This window comes from Gobius niger (assembly GCF_951799975.1).
Source record: "Gobius niger genome assembly, chromosome: 2".
Lineage (NCBI taxonomy): Eukaryota > Metazoa > Chordata > Actinopteri > Gobiiformes > Gobiidae > Gobius > Gobius niger.
In genome coordinates, this window is record NC_136853.1 from 31,304,453 (window position 1) to 31,324,637 (window position 20,185).

Below are 20,185 nucleotides of genomic sequence, written 5' to 3' on the forward strand. Positions count from 1 at the left end.
CTCGTAAGGATGACCCCCAGATGTTTAGTCTCATTTGAGAAAGGAATGGTGTGACCCTCAAATACAACCTGGTTGTTAAGTTGGCTGGCATATTGCTTTGTGAAGCACAGACACACCGTCTTGGAGACATTAAACTTCATGCCCCAGGTTTTGGCCCAACGGCTAGCAGTAGCCAGTGCATAATTCAGACCGGCACTAGCTAAAGCTGGATATGCACTGGAAACTGTGACTGCTGGAATAACATTTGGGCCAAAATCATCATGCAAGGTGAGATATATCAAGCCTTTGTTATAATGTTGAGGATTATGGCTCAGCTTGTAAAAACCCCAAATAAAACATCTCAGAAAATTTGAAAATGTTGAAAATGGACTGTAAGCCATAATCATCAAAATAATAACAAGCAAAGACTTGACGTGTCACTTTGCATGTCATGAGTCTATATCATATATTAGTTTCACATTTTAAGTTGTATAACAGAAATAAAGGAACTTTTTCAAAATATTCTAACTTTCCAAGTTTCACCTGTACTTCTTGACTGTGAGAATACCAAGCTACCAAATATGATACCAAAATAAAAATGTAACTAGAAAAATAGATTTACCTTTTTTTGTTTGTTGGCCAACCGCAGCAGGAGTTACAGCCACAGCACCAGCTTAAATGTTAAAGCAGTTATTATTGCGCTTTCTATTGTACAACAGTATAATGCCATTGCCTTTCCCACTAAGCTCTATGGCGTGTCCACACACACACACACACAGAGGCCTACACAGGGACTTGCGCAGCAGCACTGTCGCACATGCTGTTTTGTTCCGGTGCACGGCTCCCTTGGGGATCCTCTGGGGCTGTTCGAAGAGATAGCAGGGACCTTCTCCTCACTGTCTCTCCCCCTCTGCCTGACCTTTACAAAACACAAGTCAGAAATGTGTGGCATTTCCCTCTAATCATTGCCAACTAAACCCCATTGATATCTATGACTAAACACATCAAAAATGTTACCAAGGCTCAATTGAGGCTTTATACACAAGGATAGTGTCCCCCATTGCCTAATAGTCATCAAACCAGCTGGATTTACTGCACTGCACCGGAATCCACTTAACCTTTTTTTCCCCCCCAATACTGTTTTCCAATGAAGCCTTATAAATAAAGCTCAATAATGGGTTATTTTGTGATTTGCAGCCTCAGTGATTGGCTGAAATGCTTGACTTTGCAGGCCTGTCTGTCCTCCAGTTGATACACCATTTTCCTATGAAGAGTCATGTCTCAAACCCACAGCCCACTGAAACAGAAACCAAATAATTCCCAAATTAATCCCTCTCAATGTGTCGCATGTCTGTGAGGCGCCTGCTCCACCGGTAAAGCACTCTCAAGTAGATTTTTGGCTGACTTTTCTCAAGGACACAGACCTGAGTTCCCGAGTGTCACAAAACAAACATCTGCACATGATGTACATTTGGTGCAGAGGGCTCTTTAGTCAGAATTACGAAGAGAGTGCTTTGAAATGACTTCATTCAGGGTTATTCTCGGTGGGGAATTATGAACAACATGCAATTATATGTGGCCAATAAAATCAGTAACTTGGGCAAATAAGGCCTTTTCACTGATATTCAGGAAACTGCTCTAAGCTTTCAAAAAAAAATGAAGAATTTAAACTTAATTAACTTAATCAGAATCAGTTTAATCAACACTACAAAACTATATGCTTATGCCATGGTTTATTGCAGCATAACCATTAATGTTTCACAGGTTTATCCATTCATTTGAGCGTGTGTGTAGCCTTATTGTGGCATTACATCTCAGTTTATTAATGTATTTATCATTTTTTACACCTCTCTATGATATTTACAACTCTCGTCCAAGAATCCACCTCCGTGGCGAAACGTCCATATGTTGAATTTCATGTAGATCATGCCATAAATATTTCAGTGGTCTGTGGCAGTAAGATACATACAGTGGACCAGATGTTTACATTCACTAAAACACACATACCGGTATGCATTTTTTTCTCCCTGTTTTCTCCCTGAATTTTCAAAATTATTTCTATTTGCTAAATTCCACAAGGAGGAGAGATCTCTATCTCTAACTCTCTCTTCTATGTCTCTATAACTCTCCATAACGTTTTACAAAACCAAAAGTTTTCATACTTTTGAACCAAAAGTATGTAAACTTATGATAACATTAGATACATTTCATTAAATATTAATGAAATGTATGTAAACTTTTGGTTTGGTAGCAAATTTTGGATATCCTTCCACAAGCTTCTCGCAATAGAATTTTGGCCCATTCCTCCAAACAGAACTGGTGTAACTGTGAGCCACATTTGTAGGCCACCTTGCATGAACATGCCTTTTCAGCTCTGCCCACTAGTGATGCGCGGGTCGACCAGAAACCCGCGGTCAACCCGCGGGGCCCGTGGACTCGGTCGGGTCGGGTACGTCAAAATTACTGCAAACTTCGGGTGCGGGTGGGTCGTGTTAAAAAGTTCCCTTTTTTTTCCCCTTATATTGTTGGCTTACTACATACAGTGCATTCTTATCCATAAATGCCACACAAAGTCAGCTGTATTTTGTTGAATGTTTCGTTTCATGGGGTAAACGTATCATCTGGCCTATCGCTTCTGTATGACTTTGATCACTGCTACAAATGCAGCACAATAGCCGTGCCCAAGCACATAATGCCACGCACATGTGATGAAAGTAATGCATCAACAAGAAGCAAGGTCAAACTAAAATCAAAGACACAGCCTCTGTCTTACTAACCTAAAGAGAGCAGCTTTGTAGCGTCAGGTAAAGCTGCTCCACTTCAGTCCATTTACTGGACAGAAAGAGTCGTCCATGACGTGATTGAAGTAAAGCCTCATGATAGTTTCTGCTCCTCGTTTCCTGATAAGTCCATTTGCGATTTCAACGGTTCCTCAGTAAGTAGCAAAACAAAGCATCAAGTGCTAATTCTCCTGCAAACTCACGGTCACGTTAGCACGCTTTAGTCACAGCCAGAGGTCGGTCCCAAAACGGATACCTGGTCAAACCGATTTGGCCTTGGCCTCGGCTACGGAAAAGCACGACAAACTAGGTTGACCAGGCATTGGGCTGAGTTGCGCCTGCCTGTGGAAAAGAGACTCTAGTAACCAGTTAGGCCATATACTTTGGGTCATTGTCCATCTGCACCTTAGCTTTAACTTCCTGGCTGTCTTGAGATGTTGCTCCAACATTTCCACATAGTGTTCTATCTTCATGATGTCATCCATTTTGTGAAGTGCACTAGTCCCTCCCACAGCAAAACAACCCCACAGCATGACGCTGCCACCCCCGTATTTCAAGGTTGGGATGGTGTTCTCAGGCTGCAAGTCAAGATTCCCCCTTTTTCCTCTAAACGTGATGATGGTCATTATGGCCAAACAATTGTTTGTATTCCGCTAAACCACAGGATAATGTCTAAAAGAATTACAATCTTTATCCTTGTGTGCATTTGCAAACTCCAATCTGTTTTTTTAAAGTTTCTTTTGGAGTAAGAGGTTCTTCCTGGCAGAGTACTCTCTCAACCCATGTTGGTACAGAACTTGTTTCACTCTGGATAATGACAAACTCTTACCAGTTTCAGCATCTTCAGGTCTTTTGCATTTGTTCTTGGGTTGATATTCTCATTTCAGACCACTGCATCTCTGGGACACAGAACCCACCCTTTTCTGATCTGTATGATTGCTGGACATTTCCATCTTTTTTATACTTGTGTATAATGGTTTGAACCAATGAACGTGACACCTTCAGGCGTCTTGAAATTGCACCCATGTATGAACCAGACTTGTGCTTCCAAGGTCACGACATTGTCACCTGGGCTTTCCCAAATTGTGTAAAGGTATTGTAATTTTATGTTTGTATTTTAGTGAATTTTCCCATTATCCAATATCCATCTTGTCTTATGTAAACTTCTGACTTTGTAAAACGTAACAAAATTGACATATTTGAAAAAATATATTATTTACATTCAGTTATTGTATACTGTATGGTAAAGTTTCAAATGTATGTCAAATAAGTACATCCAGTACCATTCCATAAACACAATTTTACATACAGTAATTAAGACATGAGAAGGGCATACACGATAACCATACCAACCCATGTCCACAAATGATAGCAGTCATTTTCATTGACTGAAAAACATATATTATAGTTTGTATATATGCATATCACACGCATGTACATGCGCACACATACTGTATACACTACATGCATACAACAATCAATATACATAAAAGATTTAGTATGCTGTGCTTGAATCTGAGCTTTAGAAGTGCTGCCCTTTATTTGCTGATCCAGGCCATCCCATAGATCAACTCCACACGTTGTGATAGACATTTGTTTTGTTGTGGTACAGAGACATTGAAATTATTTGTTACTAAACACCTGTTATTGTTTTTTTTTAAGCATTCTGGACCTTGCTTTTTAGCATTACTTGGAGTAATATAAATGTTATTAAATCTTATAGTTTTAAGGTTTAGATTTCAAAAACCGTGAGTTTGTGTGCTCCCTGTATCCAGCATAATGTACAATGTGAATAACTCTTTTCTGCAATATGATAAGTGTTTCCCCAGGCCTCAGGGCAGTAGGTAACGTATGGTAATACCAAAGGGCAATAGACCGTGTAGCGTTATAATTTAAAGTCTTGGTTTTGATAATGGATATTTGGGTTTCCAGAACAGTGACACCACAGGTGATGCTTTTTTAACAATGACTGATACACACCCATTTGAACAAACTGCTGTGTGTTCTTGATATAAGATTTTACCCAGGGTCGTGGATTGCCTCGAATTACTCCTAAAGTCATACTGACTAAAGCCATTAAGCTTATTTTCCTTCAGCTGGTTTAAAGCCACACCGCATAGAACGAATAATTTAAATACAAGCATTTATTTTATGACAGATATTTTCATCATTGAAAAATACCACATGAATGCACACACAAACTTCGCTGTGAGCGGCTCAGCTCTCCTAAGACATGACTGTAACTTTACAGGGAGTGGGTAAGTCTCCAGCTCGTCTCCATGGAGATATTGAGCAAAGGCAGTAGAATGTGAGATTTCAATAGGTTTTAGTTTCTCATCCCAATCCACTGTTTGATTACCCCCTGCAGAAAAAGCATTTTCTGTGTTGAGCTGGTCATTAGGAACATGTTTTGTACTGATGGTAACAGTAGAGTCCAAAATGTTAGTCAGTGTGCCTTTAAGGAAGAAGGCACTTGTTCTTTGGTAAAGCCACAATTTTATTGGTCAGTTCAGGCTCAATGTTTACAAAATACAAAATAATTCTACAAGAATACAAAAAGTTGTGTGTGAAGATTAAGATGGTGTGTGACTTGGTTTCATGACAGTTTGCAGCCTAGTTGCATGAAAGCTGTACCATATACATGTTGAGATGCTGTTTCGCTGCCGGCCTCATGTACAGTCAATCATGGTCTACACAATGTGCTGTGTGGCTGGCACTGATCCCTGTTTTTACTCTGCAAATGAAACTGGTGGAGCGTGGTGTGGCGCTTCAGTCACATCCACGTGTGCCACAACAGCAGACAGCAGCGAAGTGAGCTCGGCTTCCTGCCCACCGCTCTAACAGGTTTACCCTGGCTTTCATTAATCACTGGAGATCTAACAAATGAACAGGCTGATTGTGTTTGACTGAGCATATACATGTATGCAAATGCCTGCCACAATACAGTCTCTACAGGGGTTTGCATCTCATAAGAGCCATTGTATTTTAGGTGCTAAAGAAATGAAAAGAATAGAACATGCACAAGGTTGGTTTGTGAAAGGCTTTCAGTCTTTACACAGGATCAAGTGCTGTGCCTTTACTCAGGGTAACATGAAGCAATGTATGTAGGAGCAATCTGAAAAGTTTCATAACCAGAAAGACTAAAAGTTATCATACTGAATTTATGGAAATGAAGAGATTCATCCTTTCCTGAAGTAGTGATTGTGCAGAGGAGAATGATGCCTGCGTTCCACTATGGTAACCGAAAGATTCAGGTATATAAAATGCAGGTATATAAAATGTACTGTGGCGCAAGTGATAGGGCTATCTTCTCATAACCAGAAGGCTGGTGGTTTGATCCCAGCTGTGACCTCTGCATTGTGTCCTTGGGCAAGACACTGAGTAATTGGTGGTGATCAGAGAGGCCACTGGTGCTGTGTGGTAGCTAAGCCAGTCCATCAGTCAGCCCCAGGGCTGCTGCAGTACGTCAGTAACTTACCCCCATGGATTGAGGGGAATAAATAATGCAGTGTAAAGCGCTTTATCTTAATGCATTAAATAAATAAATAAAATTATAGATTCTCTCAAAATTCTCTTCCGGATAGTTCGGAGACAATAATGATGGAGGAGACACAGGCAGCATTTCTGACAGTGTAGGATTCTCTTTCATGTCCCAGACAGGGGTTACATCAGACCTAATGAGGGAGAAGAAAGACGCAGCGTTTTGTATTTGATGTCAGAACAGAGTGCTACACCACTGGGGTCACAGGCCCACTGATTTGCAGCTGCTATTTGGTTTTCCCCTTTAGTGACCCTTTTATTCAGGATCAATTGAGCAAGTAAGGTGTTCGATTGGACGAATCCTCAATGGCCCATTAAAGGTGTGTGTGTGTGTGTGTGTGTGTGTGGGTGTGTGTAGGTGTGTGTGTGTGTGTGTGTGTGTGTGTGTGTGTGTGTGTGTGTGTGTGTGTGTGTGTGTGTGCGTGCGTGCGTGCGTGCGTGCGTGCGTGTGTGTGTGTGTGTGTGTGCGTGAGATGGAGGGGAGTTACTATGCTACAATGTTCTTCCTATCAAAATCATACATAGTTGGAGCTGTGTTTTGAGTCTTTCGCTTAGGTTTGTGTAGTCATTGAATCGTACTGTGCCTCCTGTACCTCGTGCTCCTCCTGCAGCCTTACATCTTTGCAAAGCTTATTCTTCCACCGCAGAGCACCGAAGGTAGGCAAAAAACATTGCCGAAGCTTCATTAGACAGCAACACGCAGCAGCTTGCTCCATTTTTCCGGGAAGAATAGGAAAGGGAGGATTTGTGTAATCAATTTTAGATCAACAAAGTGCAAGATCAAGATGTGTTTGAGATTACTACTGCATGCAAAAAGCGGGAGTCACTTTATTTGAACTGGCTGCCATTTTTAATATTTCAGCTTAATTATGTAGATAACAAGGCCTGTCGAAGCAGGAGATCCATATGGAAATATGCTTCCTCCTGATTCATGGGACTCAGGTGATGGGATATCACTCTGTTTTTCTACAAAATAACAGATGTGCAGGCCCAAAGAATTGGATGAGATTCAATTTAATTCTCTACTGCATAGTTCCTTATTCAGTTTAATGTCCTTTCTGCCAAACACGTCTGTGTAATGGATAATTTACAACAAACATGCAGTATACATTAGCATTATCTGAAAAGGAATTAGAAAAAAAAAAACACTGTAATTGTAGTTTTGCTTTAATAAAGTGTAAAACAAAACCAATAGAATTTAAAGTGCTTTCCATTGAATTTCCTCTTGGTCTCTGCAGTGCTACCGTTGCACCAAATATATTTCAACTATTGCAGGTAGAAGAGACTGTTTTTTTCCTTCCACATTTATTGCCAGGTGTCTTAGCCACTTCATATGGACCGCTCAGCTGTCAATAAACCATGAACTCACACATATTATCTCGTGTGTCTCAATTAGGAGTCTTTGCTTCTTTTTTTTTTTTTTAAAGCTTTATAAAAACAAATGGAATAATGATGTTAATGCTATATGTTTAAGCTAATCCAAGTGAGATGGCATATGCAACAAAAAATGTCCTTAGCTCTGGCAGTGCTGCTTATCACAGTACCCAGAAGGACCAGAGTGACAGTCAAGTATTGCAGTACAGCCAAACATCCATTTTAAATGTCCCAAGAGTACATAGTGGATAGAGGCTGCTGTAATTTATTGACCCTTTATAGAAAGAGGATCTGGGTTTTTGGAGGATTCCCTGCTTCATCAGAAATTGCTCATTCAGTATAGTCATTTTCATTCCAACTCTTTTTATAGACCTAAAGTAATCAGCTCACTTTCCTTTTATGCCTGCTCTGCGTCTAGAGCCTGTTGCACAGTATGAGACGAAAACTGTCTCTTATCTTTTGAAAGGCCACAATAGGTTTTTCTTAGAAAATGATCTTTCGTTGAGCTTGCATTGGGTTTGCTCTCTGAAACTTTTAGAACTCATTGTGTGCATTTCCTCTGAAGGTACAGGGCTGTGGTGATTTATGAACCTTTTCTTTGAATATGGCAACAATTTAATAAGAAGTAAGTTAGTTATTTAAACAGAATATAGTTAAAACTGCCAAATGTCTGAGTGCACAATATCAATAATGTGAATGCTTAAATTTCTTAAGTGTCTTCAAAGTCAAAGAGATTAAACACAAAAGGCCTGACTGAACGACTACTTGTTCGGCAGAGGTTTTCAGAGTTGTCAACTGGACTGCTTATATTTTAAGATGTACTGACTCTCTTCGGAGAGGCTCTTGACTCAGCTGTTTTGGTCAATGTAAGCTCTCCAACGGAAAGGGGTTAACCTGCCATAGTCTCACCCTGTTTCTAAGTCAGTTTCACTCGTTATCCTGCAATGCTTTGTGCACAATGAACTTTTGATCAGAATATGTCTGTTAATCAGACCACACTTATTGACTTAGCGCTAAAGTGATTTGCATCTCTACAACTTGGTGCCTCTTTTGTGCCCAATTTCCCATTGATCTTCACCACCAAGTCAGCTGTGTCTTTTCTCCTGGGTCACTGTCTATTTTTTGTTTATTCTTTATTTAACCTGGAAAGTCCCACTGAGATTAGGAATCTCATTTCCAGGGGAGTCCTGGCCCCAGAAGGGAACCTATTGTACATGTTTTGGTGGTAGGGGAAACCGGAGTACCAATGACCAGTTCCAATGACATCACACATAGTTCCGGCGGCCATTTTGAATACCGAAGTAGCAGTACTACAACATGTAACAATATTTCTACTCAGGATGAAAATGAAAGACAACTGACTGACAGTGGCATTTTTATGTACTCGTAATCATTGCTCAAGAAGAAAACAGTTAAAACATGGCCCCAGAGCCGCACGGTTATGTGATATAACCAGCAAATGTGGCACAGACGTAGCAGTGCTTTCTGTTGAGCTACAGTGGGAATCACAAAAGATCTGCTTCACTCCTCAGACTAAATTAGCACATCTAAGAGGAAACAGAAAACCTTTCTCTGGAATTTTTACATTCATGTTAAGAGAGTCTGGGTCAGTGTTTAGGCTGCTCAAGATGATGGCATGCTACCAGTTAGCATTTAGCTTCAACACGATAAACACATGTGTGGCTCACATGAACACTGAGGAAATACTACAGTAACAGCTCAGCTCTGACCTCTGTCACATGTTGTAGCCAAGGTTTGGAGTTTGGTTCAGGGCTTTCTTTTGGAGAGGTCGGGGCTGAGCTGTTGAAGCTAAATGCTAACCGGTAGCATGCTATCATCTTAAACACTGACTTACTGGTTTCCTCACATAAACGTGCCTCTCTGGGGCCGTGTTTTTACTGTTCTCTTCTTGAGCAATGATTACGAGTACATAAAAATGCAACTGTCAATCAGTTGTCTTTCTTTTATATCCTGAGTAGAGATATTGTTGCATGTTGTAGTACTGCTTAATTGTACTTCCGTATTCAAAATGGCCACCATACCCGGTACCTTCCTGTGAAGCATAAGCGCCAACCACTGTGCCACCCAATATCTGTATAACATTATTCACAACTACTGTACCTTTATAGAATTGTGCCACAGCAGCTGAAGACAGTATGAATGCTTTACTGTGCAATTCTTTCCAAATAGTGTATCTGGACCAGGTTTTGAGTTATATTGTGTGTGTTTTTTCCCAATTTCTTTTGTTTTCACACAAACCTTTCATATATTTGTGATGTAAACTTTATAAACTATTGTTTATATCAGCCTGCATAGCCTCTATTTCAAATAAACCAATGTAATGTTACATAATACACAGATTGAAACAAGACGTTTTAACATTTTTACATCATTCTTTATAAACTAGCTGTATACAGTTGTATTATTCATATTTTGTGCTGTAACATGTTGTTGGACTTGACAGTTCACTGGAGACGGACCACAGAGAGAAATGGGCTGCCTCACTCGCGCAGTGGAAGTGACACAGAGAGAAGAAAAGTCCGGAGGCTACTGCTGCGTTCCCATAAGACTCAAACAACCACTGCATGTCTCATACCTCGTCTTTGCTGCCAAACAGATGATTGTTTTAGCTTCACACACTTTCCAGCGAGTGTTATATCCTTATAAAATATATATAAGTATAGACCACAGTTTATTGACTGTCAGAGATACAAACCCAAAGGACACAGGTGCAAAAGCCAAGCAGTGTAAATGTATTAAAACATACTTTTTTTGTAGATATTTTTGTTTTTTCCCCTTAAAAATAAGACCCAAAAGCAAAACTGCGAAACCATGGTTTATTGAAAAGTGTTGAGACACAACATTTCAAAAATGGAGCAATAATGTACTAAATATTACAAAATGTGTGGGACAAGGAAAGGAGGACGTTGATGTAGACAAAGGTCAATGGGCTAACAGAAGACAAAGGAATCACAGGGGTATACCATCGACTGTATGTGCTCACTCCCCCCATTTACATGAATTACTCCATTCCAAAGAAAATCCATGACGGCAGTTCAATCTCCTCCCACAGAGCATGTTCCAAAAAAAGGAGCCCCGCCCTCACGGGGTGGGTGGAGCCATAGATATATATAAAGGCTAGATGTCTTAAGGCAGAGTCGCTTCCAGCATAGCGGGCGGCCATCTTGCCACAGGGAAGCTTTCTGGCGAGCTCAAGTAAGTGAGTGATTAGCACAACACAAATCCTCATATCTCGCTCAAATCTTCACAGATTTACAAACGGTTTCATACCTACATCTCTGAGGTTTTACCAAACCTTTGAAAATGGGTAGAAAATTGGAGCGGCTACAGTCTTCCACAGTGCAAGTCAATGAAAGCGGTAGCGCAGTGACTAGGGCTCGTGCTTCACAGCTCGAAGGTCCCGGGTTCGATTTCCACCCGGATGGGGCCTTTCTGTGTGGAGTTTGTTCTCCCTGTGTCTGCGTAGGTTTCCTCCAGGTACTCTGGTTTCCCCTACCACTAAAAACATGTACAATAGGCCAGGATGAAAGCAAGTGTGTTTGTGAATGCGAGTGTGGGACAACAGATGCGAATTAGCCCATGGCTACAATGCGGCGTGCTGTGTTTACATGCATGAGTCCCATGTGTTCATTAACATGCACTGTCCCAACCCAATAAATAAAAAATAAAAACGCATTTTTACATAGTTAAAAATATGACACCTTGCCCAGCGTTGTCACACAGGTCTTAAGATTTTTAGGAAAAGGGGTTTAACTTGTTGCAAAGTCTTCATTGGAATCCATTTTAAAAAAAAGGGTCTTTGGAGTCGCCCCGGCCACCAGAGGGTGGTATTGCAGAAACGTCAGCTCTCAGCCATGAGGACCAAAGAGAGGCGCGTTCCTTGCCCAATGAAACAAGGAAACAAGGCACAAGTGAAACACATTAGGGCGGGTCAAGCAATCAACACACAGCAAGACAAACGAGAAGGTCTAAACGGTCTAAAAGCAGCCAATGGAGAGTGATGTGATTAGTGGAGCTCCACTTCTCCACAGAAAATGACGTCACCTCTGCAGGTAGCCACAATGCAAGCTTAAACTAATCCAAACTAGTTCACGTCACTGCGGGATCATATGTTGATCAGATGTTGATCAGCTAGAGCATGGCTTGGTGCGTGCTGAGGAGGGGCTGCTGCAAGAGGAACGTGATCCACATGCTCAAAGCGAAATGGATTTTTGGAAATAGCTATAGCTGGCCGAGTACGCACAAGTCTCTTCTGTTGCATCCTAGGTGAAGTTCTCATCCAGGCATTTTACAGCGGACTTGTTGAGAAGCAGACTTTGAAATGGAACAGGACTTGGGCGGCGTGTGATGACGTTACATGAGTCCACGAGAATTTGCACAAGAACACAGATTGAGAAACGGCCTGTGATTCAGAGGTCGCTCCGAGGTCACCTGTTTCAGACGCTCTCTTTGTGACTTTATAGAGCGGGTCGAAATGCTGCAGTTGGATTTACACTGACTCAAAACTGCCACTCTCGGGTTAAGAATCCCTTTAGGTCGGCCTAACCAGAGCCATTGTAAAACTACCTAAAATTACTTAAATACAGTAAAACAAGACCAGTCTCCATACAAACTCACAGAGGACTGCTAGTGTCTCACAAAATTCATAATCCCTAAAGAGACACAGAGTGACATTGGGATGTTCACCCAGGAATGGCAGGGAGGCGGGTCCTTTAAAGGTACAGATACAGTCCACCAATAGCTGAGGATGGCCAGATTTAAGTTGGAGGAGCTGGAGGCCAGGGGGCTGTAACAATGTCAGTTTTTCAGGATTCTCCTTTACAACTATTGTTTATGTTTCAGGATGTGTGGACAAAAGCTGTTGGCACTTCTGGTCGCAATGGCGCTGTTGGTGCTGACAGTGATGGCGGCTGAAGGCGGGAAAACTGAAAAAACAGGTGACCACATAAGCTTTTAGACAATGTACGATCATGAGTGTTGTTATAGCTAGAAGCACATAATGTACACAAGCTCTTGAGCCACAGCCAAAGAAAGATTGATCCTGTCTGCACAAGGAAAGCTCCCTCTCCCTGTAACTACATTATGAAGACACAATGTCTTAGCAAGACTGTGTTGTTAAAAATGTTAAGTGTTGGAGTTTGATTCAGCTTTAGTTCAGAACAAATGAAGTCCCAAGGGTAAATACAATACAATATATTCAGACACACTATGTTTCTCAAAGATAGTTGATTACTCTGCTGGGTGAAAAACAAAACTATTTTAAATCTGAGTTGGGGGAGAACAGATTTAACACTAGAACAAACAATTACACTCTGGGAGGTTCAGTAATAGGTCCATGTGGGAGACTTGAAAAACTAATTAAGACTTTATGTTATTTCAACTACAATTAAACTTGCATACAAAAAAGAAGCCAAAGTCTAACTATGTCGCAGCCGAGGTGAAACTTAACCCACAATTAGCACAAGTTAATTATTAAACAACACCACCTTGAGTTTTGACCCAAGGAGCCATAAATGAGTCTGTCCCATGGTTAACCGTCACATGGGTTTGATAGGACTTGAAAATGTACAGACAAAGGCAAAGATGATATACATTTGATTTATTTATCTTTGGCTTGGACATTCCATTTAGAAAAAAAAAAAAAAAACTTAAAATGTCTCATGAACCAATCCCTGTGTCTATATAGATATAATATAGAAGATGGAACTAGAAGAGCCAAAAAAAACAACAACTAAAAACAAACAGAAAAGTTCTACCTCTGAATAGGTTTTATCAACGATGCATTGACAAGAAGAATTTTGACGAACTCTGAAGTGTTTTTTTTTATTATTGTGTTGTTGTCTCTAGGGAGGAAGGAGCGCAAGTCTGACTGTGGGGAGTGGCAGTGGAGCGTGTGTGTGGCGAACGAGGGCGACTGTGGCCTGGGCACCAGAGAGGGCACCCGTACTGGCACTGACTGCAAACAGACCATCAAGACCCAACGCTGCAAGATCCCCTGCAACTGGAAGAAGAAGTTTGGAGGTAAAATATCAAACCAGACAACAAAGAACCCTGACGTTCCTTTTGTACTCCTGTCTGTTCACGTCTCTCGTCAGTGTATCAAGCTGAGGTGATGCAAAAGTTATTAAAATCCTTCCTAGGAAGCAGCGGAATGCTCTTTTTTCTTTTTTTTTTCCCTTTGCCATTGTCTGTTGAGGTTGGAGGCTGTGTAGCCTTGAATGCTGAACTGTCTCTCGGTGACAGGCCTGGGGGACTTTTGTTTTCACACTAAAGGCTTTCAGGCAGTGGCATGCTGCTCGCCAATGAGCCTGTCAGGAGTGATGAACACACTGCGGCAAATAATGGGCCCGTTAACTGCTTATATAGATTACGGCACAAAAGTTTTGGGCAAGCTCCGGTGCAAGCCTCGGGCCTTTCATTTAAGAATGAAAAAAAGCTGTCATCTGTCAGGAGCCCACAAACCTGTATTGTTCACAACTGAAGAGGTAAATAGTAAAACACAGTGTTGAAAACAAAATGTGGAAGACAACAACAGACTGTCCAGTATATTGTTATTGATGAGGGGAGAAAAAAGCTAAGGCAAAGGAATAAAGTGTGGCGCATGTCATCACTATACAATGGTAACATGGTAAATGGTCAGCAATGACTGCTATTCCTTTGAAACAAACTCTGTTCCATTGTCTGATCTCAGGCGCTTTACTTTACCATAAGGTGCTGTGTCTGCCAAGAACTGCTTAGTTGCCTCAACCACCTTGTTTTTGCTCCTAAGGAAGTACACATAGAGAGCACCAGGAAAATCATCTGTGAAAGTAATAGCATATTTGTACCCTCCAAATGACTGTATGGTCTGTATGTACCAGTTCCAACGGCTCTTTGGCCCTTACATCACTTTGTCTATTTCTGCTTTGGCAAAAATTACCCTTTAGACCAGGGGTGGGCAATTCATTTTCATAAGGGGCCACATGAGGAGCCTGAATTGAGTCGGAGGGCCGCACCAACAATAACTCAAACTTATATCGGGATATAAGTATAATATATCGGGAGTGTATCGCTGGGGTCCATGAACAAAAGCTCCAAAATAAAAAAATGTTTTGATTGGGAAAATACATTGAGGACTTTTTTTCAATATCTATAAATTATTTCAATATCTATAGATTATATCTATATAATCTATAATGATGAGCCTGGCAGGACTGTAGCCTCATAAAAACGGCTTACACTTTACAAGCCTGTGTCACAAGTCTCTGCTACATTGTAGTCAATATTCATTCACTCCGCACTCCGTGGTAGTAAGCTACTATTGTAGCCACAGCTGCCCAGGGGCAGACTGTCCATTTCCCACTTGCAAGTCACACAATGTGTTGTTTATATCTTTATATCTTATTATGCCAGTGCCCTTTGCTGGACACCTGTGGAATTCTTTACTTTTATTCTTATTTAATCTGCCCCCTAGTGGCTGGAGTGACCACTCTGGTAATAAAAATAAAAAATCACAACTCCGCACAGGAATGAGCTAGAGACTTACTTTTTTTTTTGACATGCTTATGAATTTATGCCCTACAAGTTATGGGCCGGACTGAATCATCTCGCGGGCCGGATGTGGCCCGCGGGCCGTACTTTGCCCAGGTCTGCTTTAGACAAATAGGTCTGCATGCTTTATCTTTCATACCATAACGGTTTCAAGTTATATCACTATAGTTATAGTCACTATAGCAATGACCCATTATCTCATGCCAAATTTTCAGATCACAAGATACATTACAGGAGTCCTCACTGTTTGCATCTTTCCCCGTGACCATGTCCAGATCGTACAGTCTGTCTTTTACCTTCATTGTACATGTTGTGCCATCAGGGAGGATCATTTTGTTATTTGTTATTCTTCTCAAAGTTGAATCTCGCTCCTTTCGAAACTGCTGCATCCACAGGATGTACTGTGGGTATCCACTCAGCTCGATCGGCGCATCCCCATTTCTCTGGACGCTGCCGGTGATCCAGGTCCCATCTGCCAGCTGCATGACGTGGTTCTTGGACTGCTGAATCTAATGAAGGCTCCCTCTTCAGTCAGGATGTGTCTACGAGTAGACATTGCTGCTCCATGCCACTCACTCGCAGCACAAACGTCTCTTCATGGACTTATGTCTGTCTTTACCGCAGGAAGTGACTAGTCCAGTGTCTGTAGTTTGTAGAATAGTTCAGTGACCACCTTGTTGTTGTTATGTGCACTGGTCACTTTCCGCTGGGGTTTCTTGTCTTTGCTTTTACAGTCTCTGGCTCTATGTCCCACCTTCTCACAAATAAAGCATTCTCCATTGAAATATTTCTTCTCCTCTTTAGACTTTGGTGTGGACTCATTCGCGGTCAGTACTTCATCTGTTCGGGGCCTGCACTCAAAACTTCTTAGTCTCGCAAAGAACTCATTGAAGGTTAACGCTTCCCTCGTCTGAGTAACATGCACAGAAAATGGGTTGTATTCATCCATATTCGACCACTATCTTCTCCACACTTGCTAAATAGTCCACAAGCTCCTCCTTAGCGTATTGGTTAGCTCTGTATACAGGGCAACGATTCGCAGCTTTTCTTCTGACTCGAACTGGCACCTCAATATTTCTAGGCTTTTCTTGCCTTCACCGGTGCTTCGTAGAGGATTAGTGTGCGTTTTATCATCAACAACCACACAGTTCTGCATGCACCAGTTAATTTCTGCTACCGATCTCCGCAGCTTCTTGGGCGTTAGCCCCTGCTGCTAACTCACTTCACAAGATAGCTTCTTTGAGGCCGATGGTTTTCAAGAATGCTGAAAACCTTGCCTTGGTAGCAGGCTTCGTCTCCGTCGAACCGCGGCGGCAGTCCCCTTCCATGCATCGCTGTACCTGGGACTTGTCTGCCCCATAACCTGTTGGCACCTCTGCACCGGGTCACCCATGATATTCTTTAAGTTTTTGCGTAGTAGCCACACTGCTTCTTCTTCTTCTATTAGATTTGTTGGCGGTTGGCCACCATCGTCGGGGCATTACTGCCTCTTACCTGGCTGGAGTGTGCATCATTGAGAATGGTCAGGGGGAAACTCACGCTCAGTAAAAGTTAAAAGATCCTAGATACTGAACAGCTCTTTGAGCCACACTGCCCCGGACGGTGCTCGCGTTTAACCAGCCTTGGGGAGGCTCCACCTTCATTATTTGACAGCACTGCGCGTAACTCTGCGCTGAACAAAGTAGAGCCCATAAAATAACAGTGGCAAACATTACACTCGCAAACAGGTCCTCTCTTGCTATGCAAAAAAAACCTGATATAAAAGTGAGTTTTCATAAATGTTGAGGTGAAAATTGCAATGGTGTGAAATAAATAAATAATAAATATTCCCATACGAAAACAGTTTCAGTTTCATGGGTACTATAGTAAACTATATTTCAGAAAGCGCTCGCACATTACTCCGCCCTTCGTTTTGGGCTCTGTACAATTCTAATGTTGATTTTTGCATGACATTTGTTCATTCTTGAGTGTTTTAGGGCAGTGCTTTGAGCTCACTTTGTCTGCATGTATTTGGTGTGTTTACAAAACATGCATGGCAAGCTCGAGTGTATGTTTGAGGGGAGGCGAGCTCTTCACGGTTGTTTCATGTGCTACACGCACTATGGGGGCAGTGCTATACGATTATAACAGCCCCTTTGCCAGCCCTGATGTCCTTTTACTGTGGACTTCAGGGTAGTGGAGGCTGGAGAAAACAGCCATGTGTTTGTCTACTGTCTTGTCTACTTCGTCTTATTCCACAGAGATTGTGAAGTGTTTGCTTTCTGACAAATTATTGGTATGAAGGTGTAGGGTTTGGAAAATGGGATGCTAATGAAGTCCCTGTAGTATAGTAGTAGCAATAGTCACTCTCATGTCCAAGCTGCAAGCTGCTTGTCTCCTCACCGTTCTCGTCACCTGCACCTGCTTTCACGAAATTTCCTGGGAACGTAAGACAATGCTACAAGATGGACCAATAATAAAGTCGCAAGGATACACGAACAACATAAAAACATCAGGGACATAGCGCTAGTATGGACCATTTCCCTTGTGGATCAGTCGTCTGAAACACAGTGTAGCCCAATGGTGACAAGAGACTTTACAGCAGCACAACATCAAAGAGAGGTATCATTTAAAGACAGTTTTTAATGTATACACTTTACTACAGTATTAACTGGCAACAACTTTATGGTATTTCAATTGGCCAAAATCCTTTTGTTTTTAAGATAAAGCACAGTAGCCACACAGTCAAGTTTAGAGAATGCACAAGCAAAGACTAATTGTGATTCTTTTATGTTAATGCTTCTTTTATCCAAGGGGAAACTCAGCTATTGGTCTCTCATATTCGAGCTTCATGTATTGGTAAACAAAACAATTTATCCGTAAATCAGTATTTCCCTTCGGCCAAATGGATATTTGTAATCTGAGGAGATTAGTTTTGTCGTCGCTGTTTGATTTCACTGGACTTGTAAATGAGCAACTGCCCCTAATTAGCTCTCTTGTTTTGGCTAATGGCGAAATGCAATACAAATATAAAACACTGGCATAATTGAAACAAACAACTTTCCTTGCTTGGCCCTGCAATTGGCTTTGATTTTTGGAGCAATCTTAAATTAGGCATCCATGTGAGGCTAAATGTAGGTTAATACTTTTAATAATAAAAGTCTACAAAAGGAGGCATTGCTAAAGAGTTCTTTGCTGGTAGGTTGTGACGTGTTCCTATAAGTAGTGCAAGTGTATTATTTAGCCTGTTGTGGGATGGCTCCTTTTGTTACGAGAAGGTAATAGCCAAGTAAATGGAAAAAAACCCATCATGCCCATTCAAACCGTATGACTCACAGCTCCACATGCTCAAGGGGCCTATTTTATTGAATGATTTCAATTGGCAGCATTTAAAACACAAATATAGACACCATGATGTGTAATTTGACTTGTTTTTTACAGCACCGGCGTCTTCAGCATGATGACTGCTCAGAGCTACTCCAGCGCACAAAAGCATCTAATTAAGTATCTGATTGCTTTGTTTGCCTCTACAGGGGAATGCAAGTACGAGTTCGACGCTTGGGGGGAGTGCGATCTGGCGACAGGAAAGAAGAACAGGACGGGGGTTCTCAAGAGGGCGCTCATGGACGCGACTTGCGCTGCTACAGTCACAGCCACCAAGCCATGTGGGAAAATCCCCAAGACCAAGCTGCAAGGTAAAGCGAAATGAATTAATCATAGGCATGGACATGTTAGGCGTGTCAGCAATACGGGAATACGCCAATGCCCGACTGATGGATTACTCTGTCCGAGAAAATACACACAATCTTTGATCACAATAGCAAGTTATGACATTTTACTGTTTTAGAAGCAAAAGCGGTGTGGAATTGCAATTAAGGACACGTCAGAAGGAAAGTTCGGCACAAACTATCTGTCAGATGGGAATGTATTTGAACGACAAGTTGCATTACAGCCACGCGAGGAAACGGCTCTGTTTTGTTTGGGTTTCCTCGCGCTATGGAGAGAAAACTGTCTGCCCATCCAACACTGGAATACAAACTACTTTTGGATCAAATTGAAAATAATAGCAATAACAATTTCATGGATGCAATTTAATCCAAACCGTTCCAACTTCACAAACAAGAGCAAACAAACAAGCCTCTGTGACAGCTGTGGGTTGGATTGATGGACACGTGGAGACTAAAAGAGGACTACGTTTCGAATTGTTCTGTGTCTTTGAACATTTGATCATCCGCGCCACAGTATCTTTAGAGAACTTAGAAGTAATTGGAATAGCTGCAACTGCCATAACAGTTATTTAGGCGAGCATCAAAATATTAATTGAGATGTAGTTTTCAACCTCCACCAACAAAATCAGCAGTTTCCATATGTTTTAGCCATCTCTCAATGTTAAAGGGGCTAGATGCAAGTTGGCCATTTTACACTCACTACTGCCACCTCAGGTCATACGTGTAACTGCAGTTTCTATATTAAGCCCGAGCATGACGGCACTTAGGACCCGAATTAACACCTTTTTGAGTGCAGGATTTTAGAGGCAGTTGTGGTGAACAGGTCTGGGCTCATGTCCCCGTTAATGATCCTGGAAATGAACAAAATCTGAATTCCAAACCGCAAATCCCAAATCAGGTTGCAATAGGGAGAAAAATGCTTACAGATTTCATTATAGATTTTCCACAAATTTCCGCTGAAAACTTCTCCAAACTTCTTTTCGGTATTTCAGTTTTTGTGTTGTTTGGTGAACGTTTTTTGCTCAGGATAATACATTCAGTAAATAATTTTTTTAATGTTGTTTTTCCGTTCAAAATTAAAAGGCCACATTGCATTTTCACTATGTTATTATAAATACTCTGACTTCATTAGACTTTCATGCTTGTGCTGTGTCCGTTCAAAGGACACAACGCAGCAGTGATTCACGTGTAGATCTACCGGCTCAAGAGCTTAGATGAGGCTGTAAACATTTTCTCCAGTTCAGCTTTACCCAA

At 41.5% G+C, this 20,185-nt stretch overlaps 1 protein-coding gene across 1 annotated transcript in view; it reads left to right on the forward strand.

Annotated features, from left to right (window-relative positions):
• Nucleotides 1-20,185, forward strand: part of ptn (pleiotrophin) — a 49,297-nt gene that overhangs the window by 20,797 nt on the left and 8,315 nt on the right. Inside the window, exons 2-4 of the mRNA XM_079582446.1 lie at nt 12,537-12,631; nt 13,542-13,715; nt 18,737-18,898. Of these exons, the coding sequence (XP_079438572.1) occupies nt 12,538-12,631; nt 13,542-13,715; nt 18,737-18,898 (430 nt within the window). The 5' untranslated portion in view covers nt 12,537. The remainder of the gene's footprint in view (nt 1-12,536; nt 12,632-13,541; nt 13,716-18,736; nt 18,899-20,185) is intronic.